The sequence below is a fragment of the Drosophila miranda genome, chromosome XR (genome assembly GCF_003369915.1).
Source record: "Drosophila miranda strain MSH22 chromosome XR, D.miranda_PacBio2.1, whole genome shotgun sequence".
NCBI classification, from domain to species: domain Eukaryota; kingdom Metazoa; phylum Arthropoda; class Insecta; order Diptera; family Drosophilidae; genus Drosophila; species Drosophila miranda.
This window is the reverse complement of record NC_046674.1, coordinates 25,647,345-25,669,195: the sequence shown is the minus strand read 5'-3', so window position 1 is coordinate 25,669,195 and position 21,851 is coordinate 25,647,345. Positions and strand designations below refer to the sequence as shown.

General features: G+C 43.4%; 1 protein-coding gene across 1 annotated transcript; it reads right to left on the bottom strand.

Annotated features, from left to right (window-relative positions):
* Positions 1-4,572: 4,572 nt before the first annotated feature.
* LOC117186473 (G2/mitotic-specific cyclin-B-like) lies at positions 4,573-6,707 on the bottom strand. The gene has a single exon (XM_033387344.1). It carries the CDS (start codon positions 5,704-5,706, stop codon positions 4,675-4,677), a length of 1,032 nt encoding a protein of 343 aa, XP_033243235.1. The 5' UTR covers positions 5,707-6,707; the 3' UTR covers positions 4,573-4,674.
* Between the last annotated feature and the right edge of the window lie 15,144 nt (positions 6,708-21,851).

The following is a 21,851-nucleotide window of genomic DNA, read 5'->3' as shown; positions in this document are numbered from 1 at the left end:
AAAATCTGAACCAGATCGTATAATGATTATAGCCAGAATCAAGAAAACAATTTCATTCTTTCTCGCCCTGTCTCTCTCTAACACACAGGTTTCATGGTCGGTTTTGTCAATTGCAAAATATGAGTTCAAGGATCTCAAAACCTATAAGAGCCAGAGCAACCAAATTTGGTATCCACACTCCTGTGATATCGGACCTTGACCGTTTCGTGTCCAAATTTCGCCACACCCCCTTCCGCCCCCGCAAAGGACGAAAATCTGGGGCATCCACAAATCTCAGAGACTATAAAGGCTAGAGTAACCAAATTTGGTATCCGCACTTCTGTTAGATCTCACTATAAAACGTATATTTCGCCCCACCCCCTTCCGCCCCCACAAAAGACGAAAATCTGTTGCATCCACAATATTGCACATTCGAGAAAACTAAAAACGCAGAATCATAGATAATGACCATATCTATCAGATTGCTGAATCTGGATCAGATCGGATCATCTTTGTAGCCAAAAGCAAGAAATCAATTTTCAGTGGCTACGCAGCGCCCGACGTCACGCTCAGACTGATTTTCTGTCTCACTCGCACGCACTCTTTGTCGTGTGGTTCAATATTAGCGGCGTCTGCCGGAGGAGAGCCATACTGACTTAGTATCGGGTATAACTGTAGAGTTGCGGTGTCCGCAGCAACTCACAACGTTCCCCCTCGTTTTTTATTTGAAAAACAAAATTATGGGGGTATAATAAAAATTTGAAGAATGAGGAGATGATCTACGCATCCAAGCCTACAAAACTTTTAAATTTGTAGCACAGTTTATTCTCTACAGTTTTGGACCTAATGTAAGATCATCAAAAGAAGTACTCCAAGAAAAACAAATACTCTAGTTAAATTTCCACCAATAATTTACATACTTTCAGTAAATACGCTTTGAGTTCCCTTCCTATTATATGGATTTGAAGAGTTGCCATTAAAATATGGTTGTAAGTCGGATTTCCAAGCTTCACTAAAAGCTTCAATCAAAAAAAAAACGAGGAGGAACGTTGTGAGTTGCTGCGGACACCGAAACTCTACGGTTATACCCGATACTAAGTCAGTATGGCTCTCCTCCGGCAGACGCCGCTAATATTAAACGACACGACAAAGAGTGCGTGCGAGAGAGACAGAAAATCAGTCTGAGCGTGACGTCGGGCGCTGCGTAGCCACTGCAAATTGATTTGTTCCTATTGGCTATAAAAATGATCTGATCTGATCCAGATTCAGCAATCTGATAGATATGGTCATTATTATTGTGTATTGCGCCTTTTGTCATGTATTAAATAGAGAACGACGCGTCTGTGCTCATAAGTGGTTTATTCAGAACTGAAGAGATGACATGTGTACATATGTACTTACATACGAATAGGAGAGACGAGAGATAACAGAGGCTCTCGCTGTTCATGTACATTATGTTAATTAGCGTTGCCAGACAGATCATATTATGGTTACACTTCAAATTTCAACACTTTTGCTTAAGCATAATATTTTGTGATTACAATGTATTAATCAATTAATCCAAGCGATTTTACAAATCTATAATGCTTTTGCTTACATAAACTTTTGGTTAATACATCGGCAACGTTTTTCTGTGTGGATACATATTCAAGTTTTATCTCTTTACTTTCTACTTTGTCTCTAACAAAATGATATTTTAAATCTATATGCTTTGTGCGTTTATGGTGAATAGGATTTTTCGCAATATGATGCGCACTGAGGTTGTCACCATAGATAGTCATTGGCCCTTGATTTGAGTATCCAATCTCTTGCAACAGACCTTGTAGATATACTGCTTCTCTAGCGGCTGTTGATAGCGCCACATACTCTGCTTCGGTGCTGCTCATGGCGACGACGCTCTGCTTGGCTGATGTCCACGAAAACGCACTACCAGCTAGGAAGAAAACGTATCCGGAATATGATTTTCGGTCCAGCTTGTCATTTGCCCAATCAGCATCGGCAAACCCTTTTACTGGCTCTCCAGACTTTTGGTAGATGATGCTCATATTCATTGTGCCTCGTAAATAGCGCAACACATGCTTAGCTGCAGTTTCGTGCTCCACATGAGGGTCTTGGTTTCGCTGTGATAGTTTGCTCACAGCATGAAGAATGTCGGGCCGGCTCAAAGTACATGCTAAGTACATGAGCGAACCAATAAGTGATTGATAATATGTCTTATTTACCTTTACACATTCTTCATCTTTACAAACAACGTGAAAACCGGGGTCAAGTGGTGTTGCGACTGGACGGCAATCCTGCATACCGAAAGTATTCAAAACGCTTTCAATATACCTCTTCTGGCATAACTTGAGGGCGCCTTGTTTGCCTTCTCGATGAATTTCCATGCCTAGGAAAAAGTTGAGCTGACCTCCATCTTTCATCTCAAATACGGATGCGATATTTTGCTTGATCGCGCTGACGTCCATCTCTTTTGGACAGATGATTATCAGGTCGTCGACGTAAACTGCTATATAACTGAAGCCTTGTTGATGCTGTTTGACGTATAGACATGGCTCGTGTTGACTTTTTTTAAAGCCCATGTTATCCAGCACCTCGTTCAATGTGTCATTCCAGACACGTCCAGACTGCTTCAGCCCATAGATAGCCTTTTGAAGTTTGAGTACCTTGTGGGGGTTCTGCTCATCTATAAAGCCTACGGGTTGCTTCATATAGACGACTTCTTGGAGTTTACCGTTGAGATACGCGTTAGAGATATCCACCTGATGCATGTGTAACTGCTTTTCTGCAGCAATCGCAAATAACATTCGGATTGTCTCATAACGTATCACTGGAGAATATGTCTCCCAGTAGTTAACGCCAAACTGCTGGCCACATCCTTGTGCCACAAGTCTCGACTTAAACCTTTCAATGTCACCGTTTTGGTTGCGTTTGATTCTGAAAACCCATTTTGAACCTATAGCCTTTTTTCCGGGCGGAAGATTGACAGGAGTCCATGTATTATTTGACACGAGTGCATCGAATTCCTTTCGCATAGATTTTTTCCATTCTTCTGCATCGTGGCTTTGCAACGCCTCTGCAACGGTCCGTGGAGTCTCAATGTCATCGGAGCAGCTAAGATTGTTGAGGACATTGTACTGCTTCTTTGGTCTGCCAGGTTGACCAGTACGAATGATTTTTGGCCTTCCTGGGCCACGTATTTGTGGGATGTCTTCTTCATCTGAGCTGCGGCTCTGTTCTGGATCGCTTGCACTTACGAAGTACTCCTCCTCATCATCATCGCTGTTGTCAATGTTGCTAATCGTTTCGTCTTCGGGCTCAACAACAGTTTGTACCTGCACAGGTTCTTCGTTTGACTCAAAGCGTATGATGATTTTTGCAAGATCCTCAGTCTGATCTCTATTTTCGTAAATATCATTTACTTCCTTGACGAACTCACCCTCCACAATTTTGACGTCTCGGCGTTCCACTATCATTCGCTTTTCTTGGTCATATAATCGATATGCTTTTGCTGCAAAAGAGTAGCCAACAAAAATGTACTCCTTTCCTTTTGCAACGAATTTGCCTTTTTTGGTTTTTTCCAGTGCAAATGCGCGTGAACCAAATATTTTCAGATGGTTTACCGACGGCTTGCGCTTGTTCCAAGCCTCGAAGGGGGTGCATCCATTTAACGCTCTGGTCGGACATCTATTTCTCAAATATACTGCAGTTTGAACGGCTTCAGCCCACAAAAATTCTTTTAAATTTTCATGAATTAACATACTCCTAGCCATTTCAACGATTGTACGATTTGCGCGCTCAGCAACGCCGTTTTGCTGAGGTGTGTAAGGCACCGTTAGTTCTCTTTTTATTCCGCACGCATTTAAAAAATTTGTAAATTCATTGTTTATGTACTCAGTACCGTTATCGCTTCGCAAGGCTTTGATTGTTTTTTCGGTTTGGCACTCAACATAACTTTAATACATTTTAAATTTATCAAAAACTTCATTTTTGGCGCGCATAAAATATACGTGAATTTTTCGCGAGTAATCGTCTATAAATGTAATAAAATAACGGTTTCCAACCAGAGATTTAACATTCATAGGTCCGCATACGTCGGTATGGATCAATTCGAGAACACTTTTCGTAACACGTTCTGCCTTTTGTGGGAACGGCAATGCACATATTTTAGCCTTATTGCATGTGTCGCAATTTGTGTTTACGGATACGTTTTTAATTTTCATCCCGATTACACGTTCTTTCTCACAAAGATTCTTTAAATTTTGAAAATTTAAATGCCCGTAGCGGCTATGCCATTTTTTTGCAAGAGATATATCGGATATCAAATGCACTGCATCAGTGGTTTTTTCCACTCCATACACGTATAAATTGTTTTCTTGTACCGCTCGCAACATTATATGTCCATGTTTATTTCGCACTAAAGCTTCTGAATTTCCGAATGTAGTGACATTCCCGAACTCGGCTGCTTTGCTTACCGACAATAAATTCATTTTTAAATCCGGCACATACAACACGTTTCGCAATTCTATATTTTGATGTTATAATATATTTGATCTTAAAACATTGAACGAATGAACCAGTTCCAAAAAAACTTAAACTCGAATACAAAATATAAAACAAGTAACAATCAATAACGTCAAAAATTTGAAATTAAAACTAAGAAAAAATCAAAATTTAAACATTTGGGGAGTCACAAAATTAGTTGTTTTGGCCCACAATGGAGTTAATCAGGGGGCCGCTCAGCTCGGGCCTGTTTGCGATCTCAAAGAACTGCAAGCCTTGGTGTTTTTTGTGGAGGGCCTGCAGCTCCGCCTGCGGTGCCTCGCGCGCCAACTTGGCGATCTGCCGCGTGATGGGCCGCAGGTGGGCGGCCGTGTAGCGGGAGTAGTGAGCCAGAGTCGGTGTCCAGAGCTGGTCGTTGAAGCCAGTGCCGGCGAGGTGGTTGCCATTGAGCAAGTGCAGCGACAGGAACAGAGCAGCAGCAGCAATCTCTGATGGCTTGCGACTGGCCAAATCGTAGTCAAGTGAAGCCAATTCCACAAAATACTTGGACATGATGTGGTGCTCACGTTGGGCCCCAGCGGCCTTCGTGAAGCGCCGCAGGAAATTAATCGGCAGCGGACGCGACAAATTGTAATCGATGGCCCGGAGGATCTGCAGCTCCATCGCGCGGATCTCACTGGCCGAGTAGGTTTCATCGGTGATGGAGACAAAGTGGTTAATGTTTTTCTGGACCGTCTCCTCGTATTTGGCGGCAATGATGAGGGCCGTCACGCCCACCAGCTGCAGGTTGTCGCGCTCCGTGTTCTGGACCGCCTGCAGATAGCGATCGATGATGGCCACGGTCAGCTGGAAGGTTTCGGCCTTAAACTGGAACCCCCAATGCATCTGGTTGATCGAGTCGATCAGAATGGCACGCATCTTGTGGTCGATTTCGCTATGGCCGGCCAGGTGGTTGTTGCGGATCGGCTGCTCGGCCTCCAGCTTGTACAGATGGTCGTGGATTTCGTTGGCATACTCCGAGACGAGCACGAGGCGCCCCCCGTCCTTGGCGTCGATGTCTTTGATGGCGGGCCGAATGATTGTCGATGGCTTCACGATGTCCCCGCAGTTCTGTAGAGCGCCCAGAAAAGCACGTTTCGGGGCTGCCTCATTCGAGGGCACTGTCGGTCTATCCAGCTGGACCTCGTCCATATTATTCGAGGCGTGATCGTCAGCCCCGCAATACATTTCGAATAGATTTTCCAAAAAAATTTACAATTAAAACACACGAAACGACGCTTTGTTTACATTTGTAGCATTTTCCTCGAAACTCGCGATGCTCGTTGGATTTCTGGCCGTCTCGTTTGCTGTCTTTTCGACTGGCGCCGTAATTCTTCGAACGCGCACCGTTTCTTTGAGTCTGTGTGTGTGCGTACACTGCCTGTACAGCAAGCTCACGATCGTCTCTTTCGTCTTTACGTGCTCCTTCTTCAAGTATTTTTACTTTTACCGTTTCGAACGGCGGCAGACTGTCGCGTGTTTCTATCGCCACGACGAAATTTTCCCAACCGCTGGGCAAGCTCGACAACAACATTATTACTTTTAGCTCGTCTTGAATGTCGATATTTAGCTCGGCTAACTTTTCAGTAATTTCCACGAAAGAATTTACATATTGTACCACGTTATCACCGTTTTGCATATTTTGCCGCAAAAGTTTTTGGTATAACTGTACCTTTCGCACTGGTCCCACTGACACATGTACATCGCGTAATTTTTGCCACGCCTGCTTCGACGTTGTGCACGACTTTATGTGCATCAACTGCGTTGCTTTTACATTTAATATAATACATGCCAACGCCTTTTGATCAGCCTTGTCCCACTGTGCCAAGTGTTCCTGTGTTCCTGCTGCTTCCTCCTGTGGCCTTTCGGTTTTACCACTTACATATGTCCACAAATCCGTTGTGATCAATACACTACGCATGGACATAGACCACACATCGTAATTGTCTTCCCCCAATTTTTCAATTTGCAGAGACACACTCATTTTGTTTTAATTGCTACACGCCACTTTCTAACTGGTGCACGATTTATTTGCAATTGCATCAAACAAAATATTAACTTCCAGTTCTACCACGGTTTTTTAATTGTCTTTAATACACGCCCGATCTTTCGGTGATCTGGGCCCATAACCTATTGTGTATTGCGCCTTTTGTCATGTATTAAATAGAGAACGACGCGTCTGTGCTCATAAGTGGTTTATTCAGAACTGAAGAGATGACATGTGTACATATGTACTTACATACGAATAGGAGAGACGAGAGATAACATAGGCTCTCGCTGTTCATGTACATTATGTTAATTAGCGTTGCCAGACAGATCATATTATGGTTACACTTCAAATTTCAACAATTATCTATGATTCTGCGTTTTTAGTTTTCTCGAATGTGCAATATTGTGGATGCAACAGATTTTCGTCCTTTGTGTGGGCGGAAGGAAGTGGGGCGAAACTTTGAGATACACGTTTTATAGTAAGATCTAACAGGAGTGCGGATACCAAATTTGGTTACTCTAGCCTTAATACTCTCTGAGATATTTGAATATCCCCAGATTTTCGTCCTTTGCGGGGGCGGAAGGGGGTGTGGCGAAATTTTGAAAGAAACTCGTCTCGGTCCGATATATTAGGAGTGTGGATACCAAATTTGGTTGCTCTAGCTTTTGTAGTCTCTGAGATCTAGGCGCTAATGTTTTACTCTAAGCAAAGCCGCCTATGCTACATGTGTGTTAGAGAGAGACAGGGCGAGAAAAAATGAAATTGTTTTCTTGATGCTGGCTATAATAATAATACGATCCAATTCAGATTCCGCAGTCTTAAAGATATGGTCATTATCTACAATTCTACGTTTTTGGTTTTCTCATATCTTTAAAATTGTGGATGCCACAGACTTTCGTCCTTTGTGGGGGCGGAAGTGGGCGGGGCGAAGTTTTGAAATATTTTTGTAGCTGTGACATATCACAGAAGTCTGGATCCAAAACATCGTTGCTCTAGATCTTATGGTCTTTGAGCACTAGGCGCTGAAGGGGACGGACGGACGGACGGACGGACGGACGGACGGACAGACGGACAGACAGACAGGGCTCAATCGACTCGGCTATTGATGCTGATCAAGAATATATATACTTTATGGGGTCGGAAACGATTCCTTCTGGACGTTACACACATCCACTTTTACCACAAATCTAATATACCCCAATACTCATTTTGAGTATCGGGTATAAAAATAAAACTCGTTTCCATCTACCGTGAATTTATTAAATTCCTATCATTTACATACCTCAACCTTACCGTTACCCAGGCAGGGAATTTAATTTTAATTCTTTCGCTTGGTTTTCTCATTGTTTTGGACTTCCTCTCATTTTTTCCACTTGATTCGCCTACTCTCCGACAGGACCTCCTACATTTATATCACATTCCCTTAGACACTGCAAAAATGCTCTCTCCGTTTCTCTTTTGCTCGGGCGTTCCGATGCTTAATTATGGTGAAAATATTCCACTAATTAGATCGTTTACAATTTTCTATGCATTTTAATGAGCATTACAGGCCCGGAATGACGTTCTCCTTTCATCGGACCCTTTAACCCTTATCATATAAATCGCAGGAGCATACCCCGACTTCCCCGCTTCTCCACGTGCTCGTCCACGTCCGAGCAGGCATCCTCCGTCCAGCTGGCCCCTTGGCAGACATTTTTGGTCGCCATCTCAATGCGTGTGTGCGAGTGTTGGTGTTTTAATTTATTTATGGCCACATAATAAATCTGTGCATAAGACATTCCCCGACCAGTGGTCAAGGAGAGGGAGTAGTAGAGAGCTGGTGTTAGTGGGGAGAACGGGTTGCCATATCCTATATCCTATAGACCATATCCCTATGTGGTGACTGTCGCCTCATCGTATCTTGCTGTTGCGCCTGCCTGCCTAATGTTTTTCCTTCTTCAGCGCTATACTTTATTGCAGTGCCATTTGCGCAAACTGTTGTTAATAGCCTTGTGGTGACACTGGACCCAGTTGTGTCCACCGAGCATTCTTCTACATTCCATCCCTTCTCTTCTACATGTTTGCCACTCTTACCGACTTTGGCCTCCCTTTCGTACTATGACCTTGCATTCTCGAAGGACTTGAGCTTTTCCCTACCCTACCGTACTCGACACTAGTCGAACCTACTACTCTTCACCTTTAGGAGAGAGGAAACTGCTCGTTACTATATTTGGTTGTGCTTTTGTTCTCGATTGGTATTCCTTTGAAGACTTCTTTTTAGTTCTTTAATTTACACAACTGCCCTGACCTCTTGACCACTTTTCTTTGTTTTCTGATGGACTTTTCTTCTTTAAACTAATTTCCACTCATTCCCGATCTATACTATTCGACTCTGAAGTACTTTGTTTTTCCATTGATCACCGAATTTGGGATTGATAACCAAATACACTCGAAAACTGTATATTAGTATATTTTGGATTCATTGGATAGTGTGCTCTGCTTGCTTGCTTTTACTCAACTGTACTCTAACCTGCTCCACCCTATCCTAAATCGACTCTTTATTGTCGCGTCAACGATTCAACGCCCAATGCTTAAGCCGACCCCCGACACCGAATAGACTTGCCTCATTTTGATTCGCAAACGAAATCAATAATGAGCTGTTACCGATTTTTGCCTAGTCAGTGAATTCGTAGCGGGACTATTCGCCTTGGCAAAGCCTTTACGCAGCCTACCCCTACCCTTTAGCTTTTGGCTAATGCTAATGATAATGAAATCGGAGGCATGCTCTGCCCAACCCCAACCCCAACCCCATCATCATCATCATCAAAATCCTGGTTAACTACTGTGGAAGGGAAGTGGAAGTCAACCAAGCTTCGGGGGGAGTCCCTGATGAATTTTTAGGTCATTTCGCTTGTCTTTGAGGTGGGACTTTGGTCAGATTTGCTTGCGACGTTCTGTGTATGTGTGCGTAGGGCCGCATTTATACTCATGTTTGTGTGTGTGTGTGGTGTGAGGGGTCAAGCATCTTGAAGCGCACACATATTTTGTGGCTAAGCTGACTTACAAAGGCCTAAGCAGACTTGATTGCTGCTCAGCTGCGCTGCCCTCGGCACTGCTTTTGCAGGGGCTTAAGGCGCTTTAAAGGCTCACCACCCTGTCTTCTCCCCCCGCGCAGCCAGCCGCTGGCCTCATTTTATCGGATTTATCGAATCAACTAAAAATAATCTTCTTAATGCTTGGGCATCAATATTTCCACTCCAGCCAATCGGCTCTTTTTAATTAATCCCCAAATATATTTATCCGAAACGTAGACTCTGACTTCTCGGCGGTCGAGGGTTGGTGATTGGTGTTCGTGTGTGTATTGGCGCTGGCGTAGGGGAGTATTGGTGAGTTTTTGTATGACTGACCACGATCCAACACAACTCAACAACACGATATTGCACGACCTAATACAAGAGAGTTGTTGTTGGTAAACTAATTAATTGGTTAATGGTTGTTGAGTTGTAGATATTGGGTTGATGTATGGATAAGAGTGTATCGGAGAGTTTTGTGGGGAAGTTGATGAATTTGAGTTTGGGGACTCTTTGGTCCTGTGACAGGGGGCTAATGACATCCTGGTAATATAATTTATATGATTTTTTTAATGAATTTCCAACGTCAGGAAACACGCAAAAGTTTTCCCTTGCTCGACTGTTATTTTAAAGTTGGGTTTTTCACTTTCTTTCCTTTCTCTTTGTTTTTCCGATTACCATCCCTACGTTTATTCTCGAACTTTCGCTTGTTTTTGGCTTTCCTTTCCGCATTGGGTTTTTGTGTGTTTATTTGGCGGCTCTTTGATTTATGCATCGGCGCTTAATGAGAAACCACTTGGATGACAGCTGTTCCCCAACTCCAAGCCGCAACCTTAAGCTTCCGCATCCCGCAGGCCAGTGCTCACCGCTTGTACCCTTCATAAGGATACATATGCGCGAGCATATCCATGTATATATTCCGAACAATATCAATATCGATACAGCCATGCCCCATGTCCGCACCCCATTGAACTTAGCAAGATATTTCTCTGCTGCAGGATAATTGAAGCACTACGAGTACATGATATGATAGTTGGCATGGAAACGGCCCAAATAAAGCCAGCCACTGATTCTGCTCGAGTGAAAGTGCAGCTTATTGCGAAACAAGTAGCGGATAGCTGCACCCGGAAAGGAAGCCCATCATTAGATGTTAGATACAATGATATTTGCCTTCCATTAATTCCATACGTGCTATACCCATGCAGGGGCTGTATATGTTTGCCCGTCGGTGAGGAAATCGGTTAATTAATTAAAATAAACTAGAATTGGAAAAAGTACCACTACCAAAATACCACTGACATCCGAAAAATATACTTTACACTTCAATTGCTACAAATACTGGCACAATCAGAGGACTACGAGTATATCAAACAGATCTTTTTAGACAAAGGACTTCCATTTCTCCCTTGTTCCAAGTGGTCCGCTCTTCTCGTGATTATAATTGAACTTGAATTGATTTCCACCAGCTCAATACGCCGTTGCTCGTGCCCGGCTCAACAAAATCAAATCCATTGAACACACTTCGATGCTGTGGACAAAAGCGGATGCCAAAGCGGAATATACGAGGTTACGGGTTACCGACTACTAGAGAGGGGGCAACGAATCGAGAAGCATTACGTATAGCACAGCGGAAAGAGGGGCTTACCTGGAGAGAACTGGGGTGAGCGGGAGGGTGGGACGACGTTTTACGGCTTTATTTGCTCTGTTACGTGATAGTGCAAATACAAAAATAATCAACAGCAAAAGAGTGGAAGGAAAACGTAAAGAGAGAAAAGTAGAAAAACAAAAAACAAAATATAATAAAAGCAACAGCGTAAAAATTCTCAATGCGTAAATGTTGCCACGAACGGAGTGGGATTCATTCAGGGCAATGGGTTAGGGCGATGGGGGAGGAGGGAGGAGGAAGGATGGATGGGTGGGCGTAATGGGCAGAGGCCTGGCGAAGCCCGGTCGGATGTTGAGGCCGGTTAAGGGGAATTTAAGTAAAACATAAACGCAAACGGAAATAGCCAACAAAAACAACACAGCGGCAGTTTTTAGCGATTTCTGGCACGCGATTTCCCCCGAAGCGACAAAATAAAAAATAAAAAAAAATCCAACAGCAGCAGAAAACCGAAATGCGGAAATACGAGCATTCACTGGGAAAACATAAGCCGATTGCTTGATGCCCTAAAAGGTATGCTATGGTTTTTAGATTGACTTTGGTTCCAGTTTTCGATGGGGCAAAGAGGCAGTGTGTGTGTGTGTACATATGTATTTGTATGTTTTAGGGCAACCATCAGCTGGAACAAAAGATTAGACCAAGCATGTCACTGGGACTTGTGTGAGCAGTTCTCAGACAGGAGTCCACATATCTATATTTCCATCCTCCATCTATCTGTCTGCATAGATAGATTATATATGTACAGCTTTAAGAATACTAAAGTCCTTCAAGCACATATTTCTTTTGGGTAATTAATGTTCAAGTCAATTAAGATCAGAAATGGCAAGAACATTCTACAAATGCTGGGTCTTTTAGTAGGTTCAAGGACGAGTTTTTCTTCATAAAAATTAACTCAACTATCGATGAATCGGTGGGGAAGAGTAGGAGCAGATCTTCAGATGCCAGCTTTTGGAAACATCGTATCAGATATAAATGTCTCCGGACTTAGCAAAGAAGGATAATTTGGGGTATTTCTGTCAGATAACGATAACGTGTTGAATATCGATACAACAGAGGTACGGGTATATGTGCCATATTTTCTAAAAGCAATCAACGAATAACACGGCTTTCGTTTTCTGGGTCTCGCATATACCCGTATACCAATTCGTACCCCATCGAATATCAGGAATTTAAAACAGAAACCGAACGCTGCCTGCCACCAATATTAATACAACAATCGTACACGATTAGCTGTACGTGTGTGTGTGTGTGACTGTCTAGAACACTGACACACTGAACAGCCGACAGAAGGGGGAAGCAGAAAACAAACAACAATTTCTGCACAAAGCGCAAGCGAAACAAAATAAGCGAAGAAGTGAAAGGAAAACACAAGAGCAGGCGGAGAGAGGGAGAGGAAAAAGCAGCAAAGGCAGAGCAAAAGGCATTGACACAGATGAGCCCATGGAGATGGAAGAGAAGTTGTGCAAACAGAGCAAACGTATAGAAAAGAAAGCGAGGCGATGGAAAAAATGTGTGCAAAGCGAGACGCAGATAAACAAGGGCGGTACAGCGATAGCTCCAAAAATACCAACAACAAAAGTCTTTGTAAATATGAACTATTATCGAAAAAACGGATAAATAAGCACGGATATTTTTATGGAGAACAATTGTGAAGCTCGGCTTGCGTATTGCATATGTATAGGCTCTTAATTGAAAGGAAACGGAATAGGGGGGTAAGTACATTCTTTACCGAAGACTATGCTTTCCCATAAGAACGGGCACTTATAAATCTACACCCGTTTTTGTAAAACAAACTCGTACAGTTGTGCATCAGGGACTAAGCTGGAGTGGACGATCAATCATGCAAGCCCTCGCACATTCTCCCTGTCGATTTGATAATGCCGGTGTTCGATGTGCTTGACTTTTGGCCAGTGAGTCAGTCAGTCAGTCATCGGACGGTTGGGGAAATCTTTTTGAGAGCCATGTCTGCCGTTTGGCGAGTCTTCATTCTGGTGGTCGCCCGCCCCTTTACCTGCCGCAACGGATGGCACACGCCTGCACCTGCACATGAAAAAGAAAAGAAAATTTTCGGAAATTCGTTCCCTTTTTCGCTTTTTTTTTTTGTTGGCCAAATGTTAGCGGAGCATCTCGCCCCATCTAACGGCTTCTTGTTACTCTGGCAACTGTCTGTGTGTGGTCGTCACGACCGTAACGTAAAGCGGCGCGTGCTCAGCTGCAACACTCACAGATAGTCACACATTTAGACACACATGCACACACACACACTGAAGCTAGGCTAGAGGATGCGGAGCCATGAGGTTGGTCGCTCTTTCGTAAAAATTGTTCCTGCATATGTACTCGTACTCGTACCTCTACCTATTAACATCGTACCTTTACCTATATTTCCATTCGCATTCAGTTCAGAAAGGTATTAAGCCGGAAAAACACGTTGCACATCGATGTACATACGTACGAGTATTTGTGAGTGTTTCTCCATGTTTCTCTAGATGGGAGTGTGAGTGTGAGTGTGAGTGTGAGTGCGAGTGTGGGGATATTACGGGTATTCCTTAGTGGCCAGCGAGGCGGTGGCACGTGTATTTACGTGAAGTCAACGTAGCGGACGCAACGAAGACACCTCAGAGTCGCCAACAGACGCTCTATCTCCCAGGCTGACAGATGGCGGGGAATCCTCAAATGTTGCCCAGAATCAAATGAAATTAGCGTCGCAGTTGCCACAAGATGGAAGATAGGAAGACATAGATAAAGATAAAGATATAGATATAGGTGAATGCGGGAGAGTGGGGGAGCTCTGGGAGCCCAGCTAATTAAAAGTGAAGTCAGTGCTGAAATTAGTTAATTAATATGAAATTCAATTAGAGGCGTCGGGCCGGTGCAATTGAGTTATCAAACGAGCGCCTCGAGTCCTCCGCTCCGCATGGAACGTGACACTGCTAATGTGAGGAGAAGTCCGGAAAGTCCGGCCTGGCATCCACTTTTAGATTAAAAGTATATTTTCAAGGATTGTGACTCAATCTGGAATATTCATCCATGATAGTATTTCAATCTGTGGTGTTCATGATTAAGGAAATAGATACAGAATAAGATACAGAAAATACAGCTACAGCTTTCATAATCCATTTAAAAATCCTAACCAGTCCCTTGAATCATCTTTAGATACCCAAAATTGATAGAACGAACTCACCAAAGTGCTTGCAGTAATGCGATTATAGACCCTTCCAGGACCTAGCCAGCGACCTGTGCGTAAGCTCCTCCCCAAGAGTATCTTAAATGTGACCCATTTACTCGAACGAGCATTCTACGGCATCCTTCAGTTCATTGAAAACAAAAACGAATAGAATAATTATGGACAGCCGATTAAATTCCATGCAAATTGGTTGCCTTTCCAGTAAGTAGCAGGATGTACAGACCATTCATTAAATATTATGAGTAGCATTTGGCAGAGCAGTCGACTCAGTCAGTTTTCAATGTAATGGATCGGATCGACGACAAATTGGTACTGCAAGCTGGGAGCTAGGAGCTGAGAACTGGGACAAGCCGAAATCCACTTGGAAAATTCATCGGAAATTAATCCAGCAATAGAGTCAATAACTTGGCTCCGCCAGCAACAGACGAACCATCAATTATGAACTTTTCCCTGGTCGAGAGTATCCCGTTTCCATCCGACCAGGCATCGTCTGCAACGGCATACGGCCGAGCCTAATTGTATTTGCCATCGATGCTTGAATGTAAATTTTGCAATTTGAGTACGATAAAAAGGTTGATTGTGGCCAGAGGCTGAGTCCCCATTACGCCGCTCCGTCCGGGTCCATCAGGGAGCCCGGAGTTATGTCTGGCCCGGACCAGAAAATAAGTATACATGGAGCATAGAGCATCTTCAAGAGGCAAGAGAATTGTTTGCAGGAATTCCGAGTATGCAACCTGCTCACAAATCGATGACAAGACAAGCCGGAAGCGGGCAATGTGCCATTGCACCTGAACACCGGAGAAATTCAAGATGTCCTACAACGAAAGTATAGTTTCATTCGAATGGAAGGAGCTCAAAGCATTCCACTGCTCGCCTTCCTGCGGGGCAAGTGTCTTAGCCTTTGCTTCGGATTCTGGCTGCTACGAAGCCCAGCAATCGGGCAGCCAGGAATTATGCAGCAGCAACACAAGCAATATAAATATTATTTGCTGAAACAGCAGCAGAAAAGCAGCCAGGAGCAGGAGCATTAAAGTCCAGAGCATTCGAATATCCATGAATTAACCACAAAAAAAAAGAATAACAACCAAAGTGGCAACATCCAAGAAAAACATAGAGAAAAACTGAATCTGAAACTCTACTTCCTATGGATGCTTTTTTTTAATTGTATAACCTTACAGAGGGAAGCATGATTCCTACCAGATGTTTGCGTCTTTCCGCAGATTGGTAAATAATTGCAAAGATATCCTGGATCGGATCCCAGCACTACTATATCATGTGGCTGCTATTGAATCTTGTTAGTTCGAGCCCTATAAACATCCCAAACATATTTTTTATGGCTTTATTGGTGCCGCATGAGAATACTGTCTTTCAGCTCATTTTTACTGGCCACAGAGCCACCCATAATCCTCATCATCGTGTGCGGGCATTGATTGGATTACCTTTTGCCGAGCCCCGGACCCAATACAGACCATAAATATTTAATTTTCATTATGCAGACAGTCCAAAGGAGATGGCACCAATCTCCTCCAAGTTTCTCCAATTAATTTTGATGTAAGACGGAGCAGAGCAGAGAGATGTACATACATGTTTCTAGTCGGTACACGAGGCAGCTGACACGGGATCAGTATCATTTCAATTTCAGATTGGAAGCCAATCTGAGAGCAAGGCGAATCGCCTTGGCCGCCTGCTCACCATGGCCGCAATACCCGTACTGATGCGAATCAGGATTTACACCAGTAGTACGAATGCAAGTGTACATTTATGTTTTGTTTTAATTAATACACATTTCCGAAGCTGCCTTTGGATGGGGTGGTAGCACCAGGGCGGATTGGTCGTCAGTTGTTTGCTTTAATTATAAATAATATTTAATATAGAAATTTCATTCGAATGACCGACCAGGATGAATGCCAGCGTTACAACCGTTATTGTTGCTGTTTATTACGATTATTATTTTTGTGCGGCTTAAGTGCATAAATAAACAGATTTTAATTTAATTATTATGGAATGTTTTTGCCTTGGCCCTGCCAGTGGTTCAGGCCCATTATTAACGACATTCGACATCCGTCGATGATGAAGCGCCCAGCAGGCACTGGCCGACCGGAGGGCAGGTGGGGCCCAATAATTCTCATGTCATGTAAAATGCAAATTATTTTAGTCCCCACAAAAACACACGGCCGTGTCGCATTCCGACCTTATTAGCTGCAGTTGACCAAATCGAATTAGACCCCTGGGTAAAAGCGTTTGGCAAACAAATTTTCGATACGATTACGCTGCCAGGGCCAAAATGTCCAGTTGATCCCGGCTAATGCCACCCCGGGGATTGCAGAAAGACAGCAGCGCGTACTGTGTACACGGCTAAAAACTATAAATCAGAAGGCCCTGTGAATAGGTTCCACTACCACACGAACCCTAGCTATACGGGAGTCCTACGTATGTTCACTTCGACCACAAACTGATATTGATATATATTCCAAAGCTAGAAATCGAATTTTATCCATAGAAATTCTCCATGGAAAAACTCATTTTAATAATACCAATACAAAAAAATGCTGTACCCTTTTTTCCTGGCAACAATCCGAGTTTCTGCAAATTTTTTGCGGTATTTATTTTCAATCTTTTACTTTAAAAACTCAGGGAAAGTCGAAATAAATTAGACTATTGTTGTTGGCCAGAAGGTAGCTGCATTCATTAACTTTTCATAATTGCAAAGCTGTTCCAGAGTGAAGCAAAAATAGCAGTTTTAAATTCTTCAAAAAATAAACCCCAACCATTAACGAGCGGGAGCGCGGTGCGCCGCAGCTAGGGCCGCGACTTTACATGTATACCCGATACTCAGTTAGTATGGCTCCCCTCCGTCAGAGGGCGCACACTGCACGATAAGAGGGTGTGCGAAAGAGAGGGAATGAGTAAGCGCGTGGAAGGCGTAGCATAGAAAATTGATTTGCTCATTCTTGCTATAATAGTAATCAAATCTGATCCAGATTCGGCAATCTGGTTAATTCACTGTGATATTACATTAGCTTAGGACAGGAACTTGGTGTCAAATAACACGGACAGACGGACAGACGGACAGACAGACATAGCTATGTCGACTCGGCTATTGATGCTGACCAAGAATATACATACTTATGTCGTCGGAAATGGTTCCTTTTGGGTGTTTCCCACATCTACCTCAAATCTAAGTAATAATACGATCATATTGATCTTGAACTTCTGTAGGACCATCATGATATATCAACATTGTCTTGCTTCAATCGATTGATTGCAGTTTTCTTTGAGTTTTTTTTATATCTACAGTGCACCAGATTCGGGATCTCCTACACTTATTGCAATACCAAAAAATTTCGTTGAGGGAGGAACTGTTATCGATCCCTATCTAAATTTGATTTCTGATCAAGCTATCAAGTAAGCTAGCAATAGAATTAAAAACAATGCGTGCTAATACTAATCAAATTCTAAAGATTTATTTACTTTCATCTTCTTCTCGATTTGGTCTGCATATTCTTATCGACTTCTCTGCCATAATTTTTCAAGTAAGAAGAAAAGTTATCGTGATATTTTCGCGCTCCGTTTCTGCTTATCATGATGATTGAAAAATGGCGAAAAATGATCACTTAAATTTTAATTAATGTTCCATTAAAGTTGTATTGTCTCTTAATTGAATTGGCTCCATCAAGAACTGTTGGATTGGTTAAAATGTCGAGAGTCAGAGAGAGGCAGTCGAGACATACGGGCCGCGACACACTCGTAAACTCGTATCCAGCGAGCGCGTGGCAGGGGAGTAAACTATGCGAAATTGCTTTCAACATTTTGATCCTTAATCTGATTCTGCAATCCGGTTGATAGTATTCTTTCTATACAATCATTTATGAGTATGAACTGTGATTATGTATTGTTGAGCTGTTGCGATTGCGCATAGCTTGGGTGTTACATGGGTTATATTACTGATAAGTAATATATCGGACGACGACTCAAAACTATTAAATATTATATAGAGATATTGGTATTCCAGCAATATTCATTCCAAAATAGATATCATTCTTTGGTGTTTGGTTAAAATCCCTTGCAAGATCTTCTACAGCGTTCCAATTTCAGTTAATTATCCCCAATAAAAAAGCATTTCCCCATTGACATACCATTATGATCTTCTTTTGCAAATCCAAAAACACATCCACAGTGACAAATAGATCAGGAAATGTTCTTCAAAGCCACTTGGCGGACTACCTACCTGAAATCGAGTGAATAATACACACACCTCTGCACCCTGGAACGGCTTTCGGCTGGTCGGCTTTCGGTTTGGGTTTGGTGTTTGGTTTGTGTTTGCTGGGAGCGCTTTTTCGGAAGGGGGCGGGGGCTTTCAAAGCGGACGCGTATTATTTACCGGCCAGTGCCATTCAATTTGTTTGCCATTCATCAATGGCGACCGCAACCGACACCTGAAGTTCACACACTAAAACACTCGTACACACACAAGGAGCAGACGCAGCATAGGGCCAGGCGTTGATTTGCTGGATACTCGGGCTTGTTGAAAGCAGGAAACAAAAATTAAAAAAAAAAAAAACAACCAAGATTCAAATCGAATGCAGAAAGACGCGCCAAGAAATATTCAAGCGGCAGAATCTGCACTCCACTCCACTCCCCACGCGAATCGCAACGAAACCGTATCGTATCGTATTGTATTGGCGGAATCACACGACGCGGCTCTTCATTGGGTCAACCGGAGGAGACGATAGGCGATAGGCGATACGCACTGCTTAGCTACTGCTTGGTAACGGTAACGGTAACGGTGAATGGCGCCCGTGGACGTTGCGAGGCGCTGCAGAGACCGACACGGACTGCATTCGCTGATGTTTGGTTTGGCAAATTTAAGACGCACACACTCATATACACACGAACACGAACCGCAGCCAGACGCAGTCCCGACACGACCCACTAGAACGCACGAAGTCCGGTTCGGCTGTGGCTCGGCCCCGTCTGCGTGCTCGGTTTATCCGCTTCGGCTAAGGCCTCGGATCCCTGCGCATGTCCACGTGGGTGGCATTGAGGTAGGGATGCTGGCTCGGAGGAGGGAAGGCGGTTTCAGCCACAAAATTGGCGCGCAATTTCAATTAGTTGATGTCCCCCCAGTCTCAGTCTCAGTTTCATCTTCTTAGCCGGCTTTATGTGGACTATGAGACGTGGAGCCCAGACGTCTGTTGCTCCACGAAAGTCAGAGCTCCCTCTTTTTCTCTCTCTCCCTATCCTCTTGCTCCGTCTGTATGGTTCTTGGCCTGTTTATTCTGTTTAATTTGGCGTTTAAAGTGGACACGTAGCCACTCAATGATGAAATCAGATCACAAGTGGCTGACTTTCATTGGCTTCACATGGGAGGGAAGCCAAAAGAGATGGAAATCGCCAGATAGTGATACGTTCTTCCAGTTCAAGAAAGATCCTTTGATTAGAAGCAGTTTATGGGGCTATAGTTTCCTCATTTCAGGCCAATTCCAGCCAACTCTTTTTTGGTTAATAAAAACCTTGCCGAAGCAACTGTAATGGGATAACAATGGGGAGTATGGGGACAGACGGGATGGGACTGCATTAACTAAAGGAATGATCGGAGGAGCTGGAGAACCCCGCTGAAGCGACTGAAGGAGGAGGTGCAATCCCTGACAAAGCCTTTGGTAAAACAAAGGAGCCCACAATGGCTGACAATAGGAGGCTTGGAGCTCGGTGAACTAGCAGAAAAAGACCAACTTTGACAAAAGAAATGACAGCACCCGCACCCGCACCCGCACCCGCACCCTGCTCTGAGCATCCTTGCACTCTTTTTCTTTCCCTCCCCTTCCCCACGCACATGGCGTGAAATGTGGCATTCAAATAAAGGAACACTCTAATAAGGCATCCTTTTGTTATTGATAAAAAAAAGGAAGAAACGAGCAGCAACCCTACCCAACAGAATGCGGTGCAGATTGCATTGATGGAGGATAGAGGAGTAGATGTAGCTGGTGGAAAGGATATCGCCCCCTGCTGAAGTAGTCGCATCTGCCAAGTGTGAACTACTACAAACTGTGAAAAAAAAGGGAATACCAGCGTAAAAAAACCAGCGAAAAGTAATTTCCGGTTGCGCGTGACGAAATCAGCGGATGGGAAAGAGCATCAGGAGAGGGACAGGAGTAGCAGTGGAGAGCCAGTAGAAGGTCAGCAGAAGGCCAGCAGAGTGCGGAGAAGGTGAAGAGGGACTTGGCGAATATTTGGCAGCTGTTCGAGTCTGCAGCCGAACCAAAGAGAGACAAGCCGCAATTTAAACTAGCAGCTATGTCGCATCAAAGAATGGATCTCAATTTAGCGATCGAGCGTCTAAAAATCATAAAAAGTAATAATAAGTAAACAACTATTCTGCAACCAATTAATTTAAATTTCTTATCGAAAGAGCGAACTGAAATTGACATTCGAGTGGAAAACAGTACAGTCCCATCAAAATCAAAATGGAACGTTATGGAAAGTATCAGACATACAGTCAGCACAACATTTATTCGGACACTCGTCTATATCAACTTTCTTTATAAATAACTTGAAAAGTATTTAAGTTTGAAAAAAAATTTTTATTTCATTATGAACATGGATATTACTACTACTAATTTCAAATCTAAAAACATAAAAAACCTTCTTTGGCATATCATCTGTAAAGAAAAAAGCCATCGAACAAAACTGAAGTCCAAGATCAAACACAATACAGAATAAGCAGATACTATCCAAAACTCCCAACTAGAATTGTCTGACACAGTCCCATGAAAACATGAAAGTTGTATTAAGTTCCAGAGATTCCAATCATCAAATTAGTCTGCTTTTTGCATAGTCGTTCTATTCGCTTCCAAATTATTCAGAAGTATACTCGTAGTATGCAGCATATCGAAGCACTGCTCTGCCTAAATGGGCTTAAGGGTTGCCAAAAAGCGAGCTATCGGACCCAGCAAATGCAACTATGTATTGCTTTAATTGCAGCTTGAGCTGGATTCATATGCGGCGTAAAGCTCTGGCTCGGATTCGGTTTCGGTTTGTTTTGCAACCCCCAAACAGCATTGCCGATGCAAACACTCGCCCCCGATCCCCCCGATACCCCGATGCCCTGATGCCCCCGCCCGACCATTCTCGTATTCCCCAAATAACAATGGGTGGAGACTGGTGGCAAATGCCAAATGCCAGCTGCAAAGCCAATACCTGAAACGAAGCAGACGGACACGTGTCGAGGCAGGGAAGTTGGGAGATTGAGAGCTGAGAGTGAAATAGTTTCGTGTGAAGTTAAAGCCAGCATGGGAGCAGCGGGAAACGAGGTAACTGCAGGATGTGCGTGGGTGGGTGGGTGAGTGCGGGTTCTTTGAATGCCCATAATGCGCTGCTAATGCTAATAATCACTTAGGAGTATGTGTGTCAACGTCTCCGTCTCTTTCTAAGCAAAAGTCTACATAC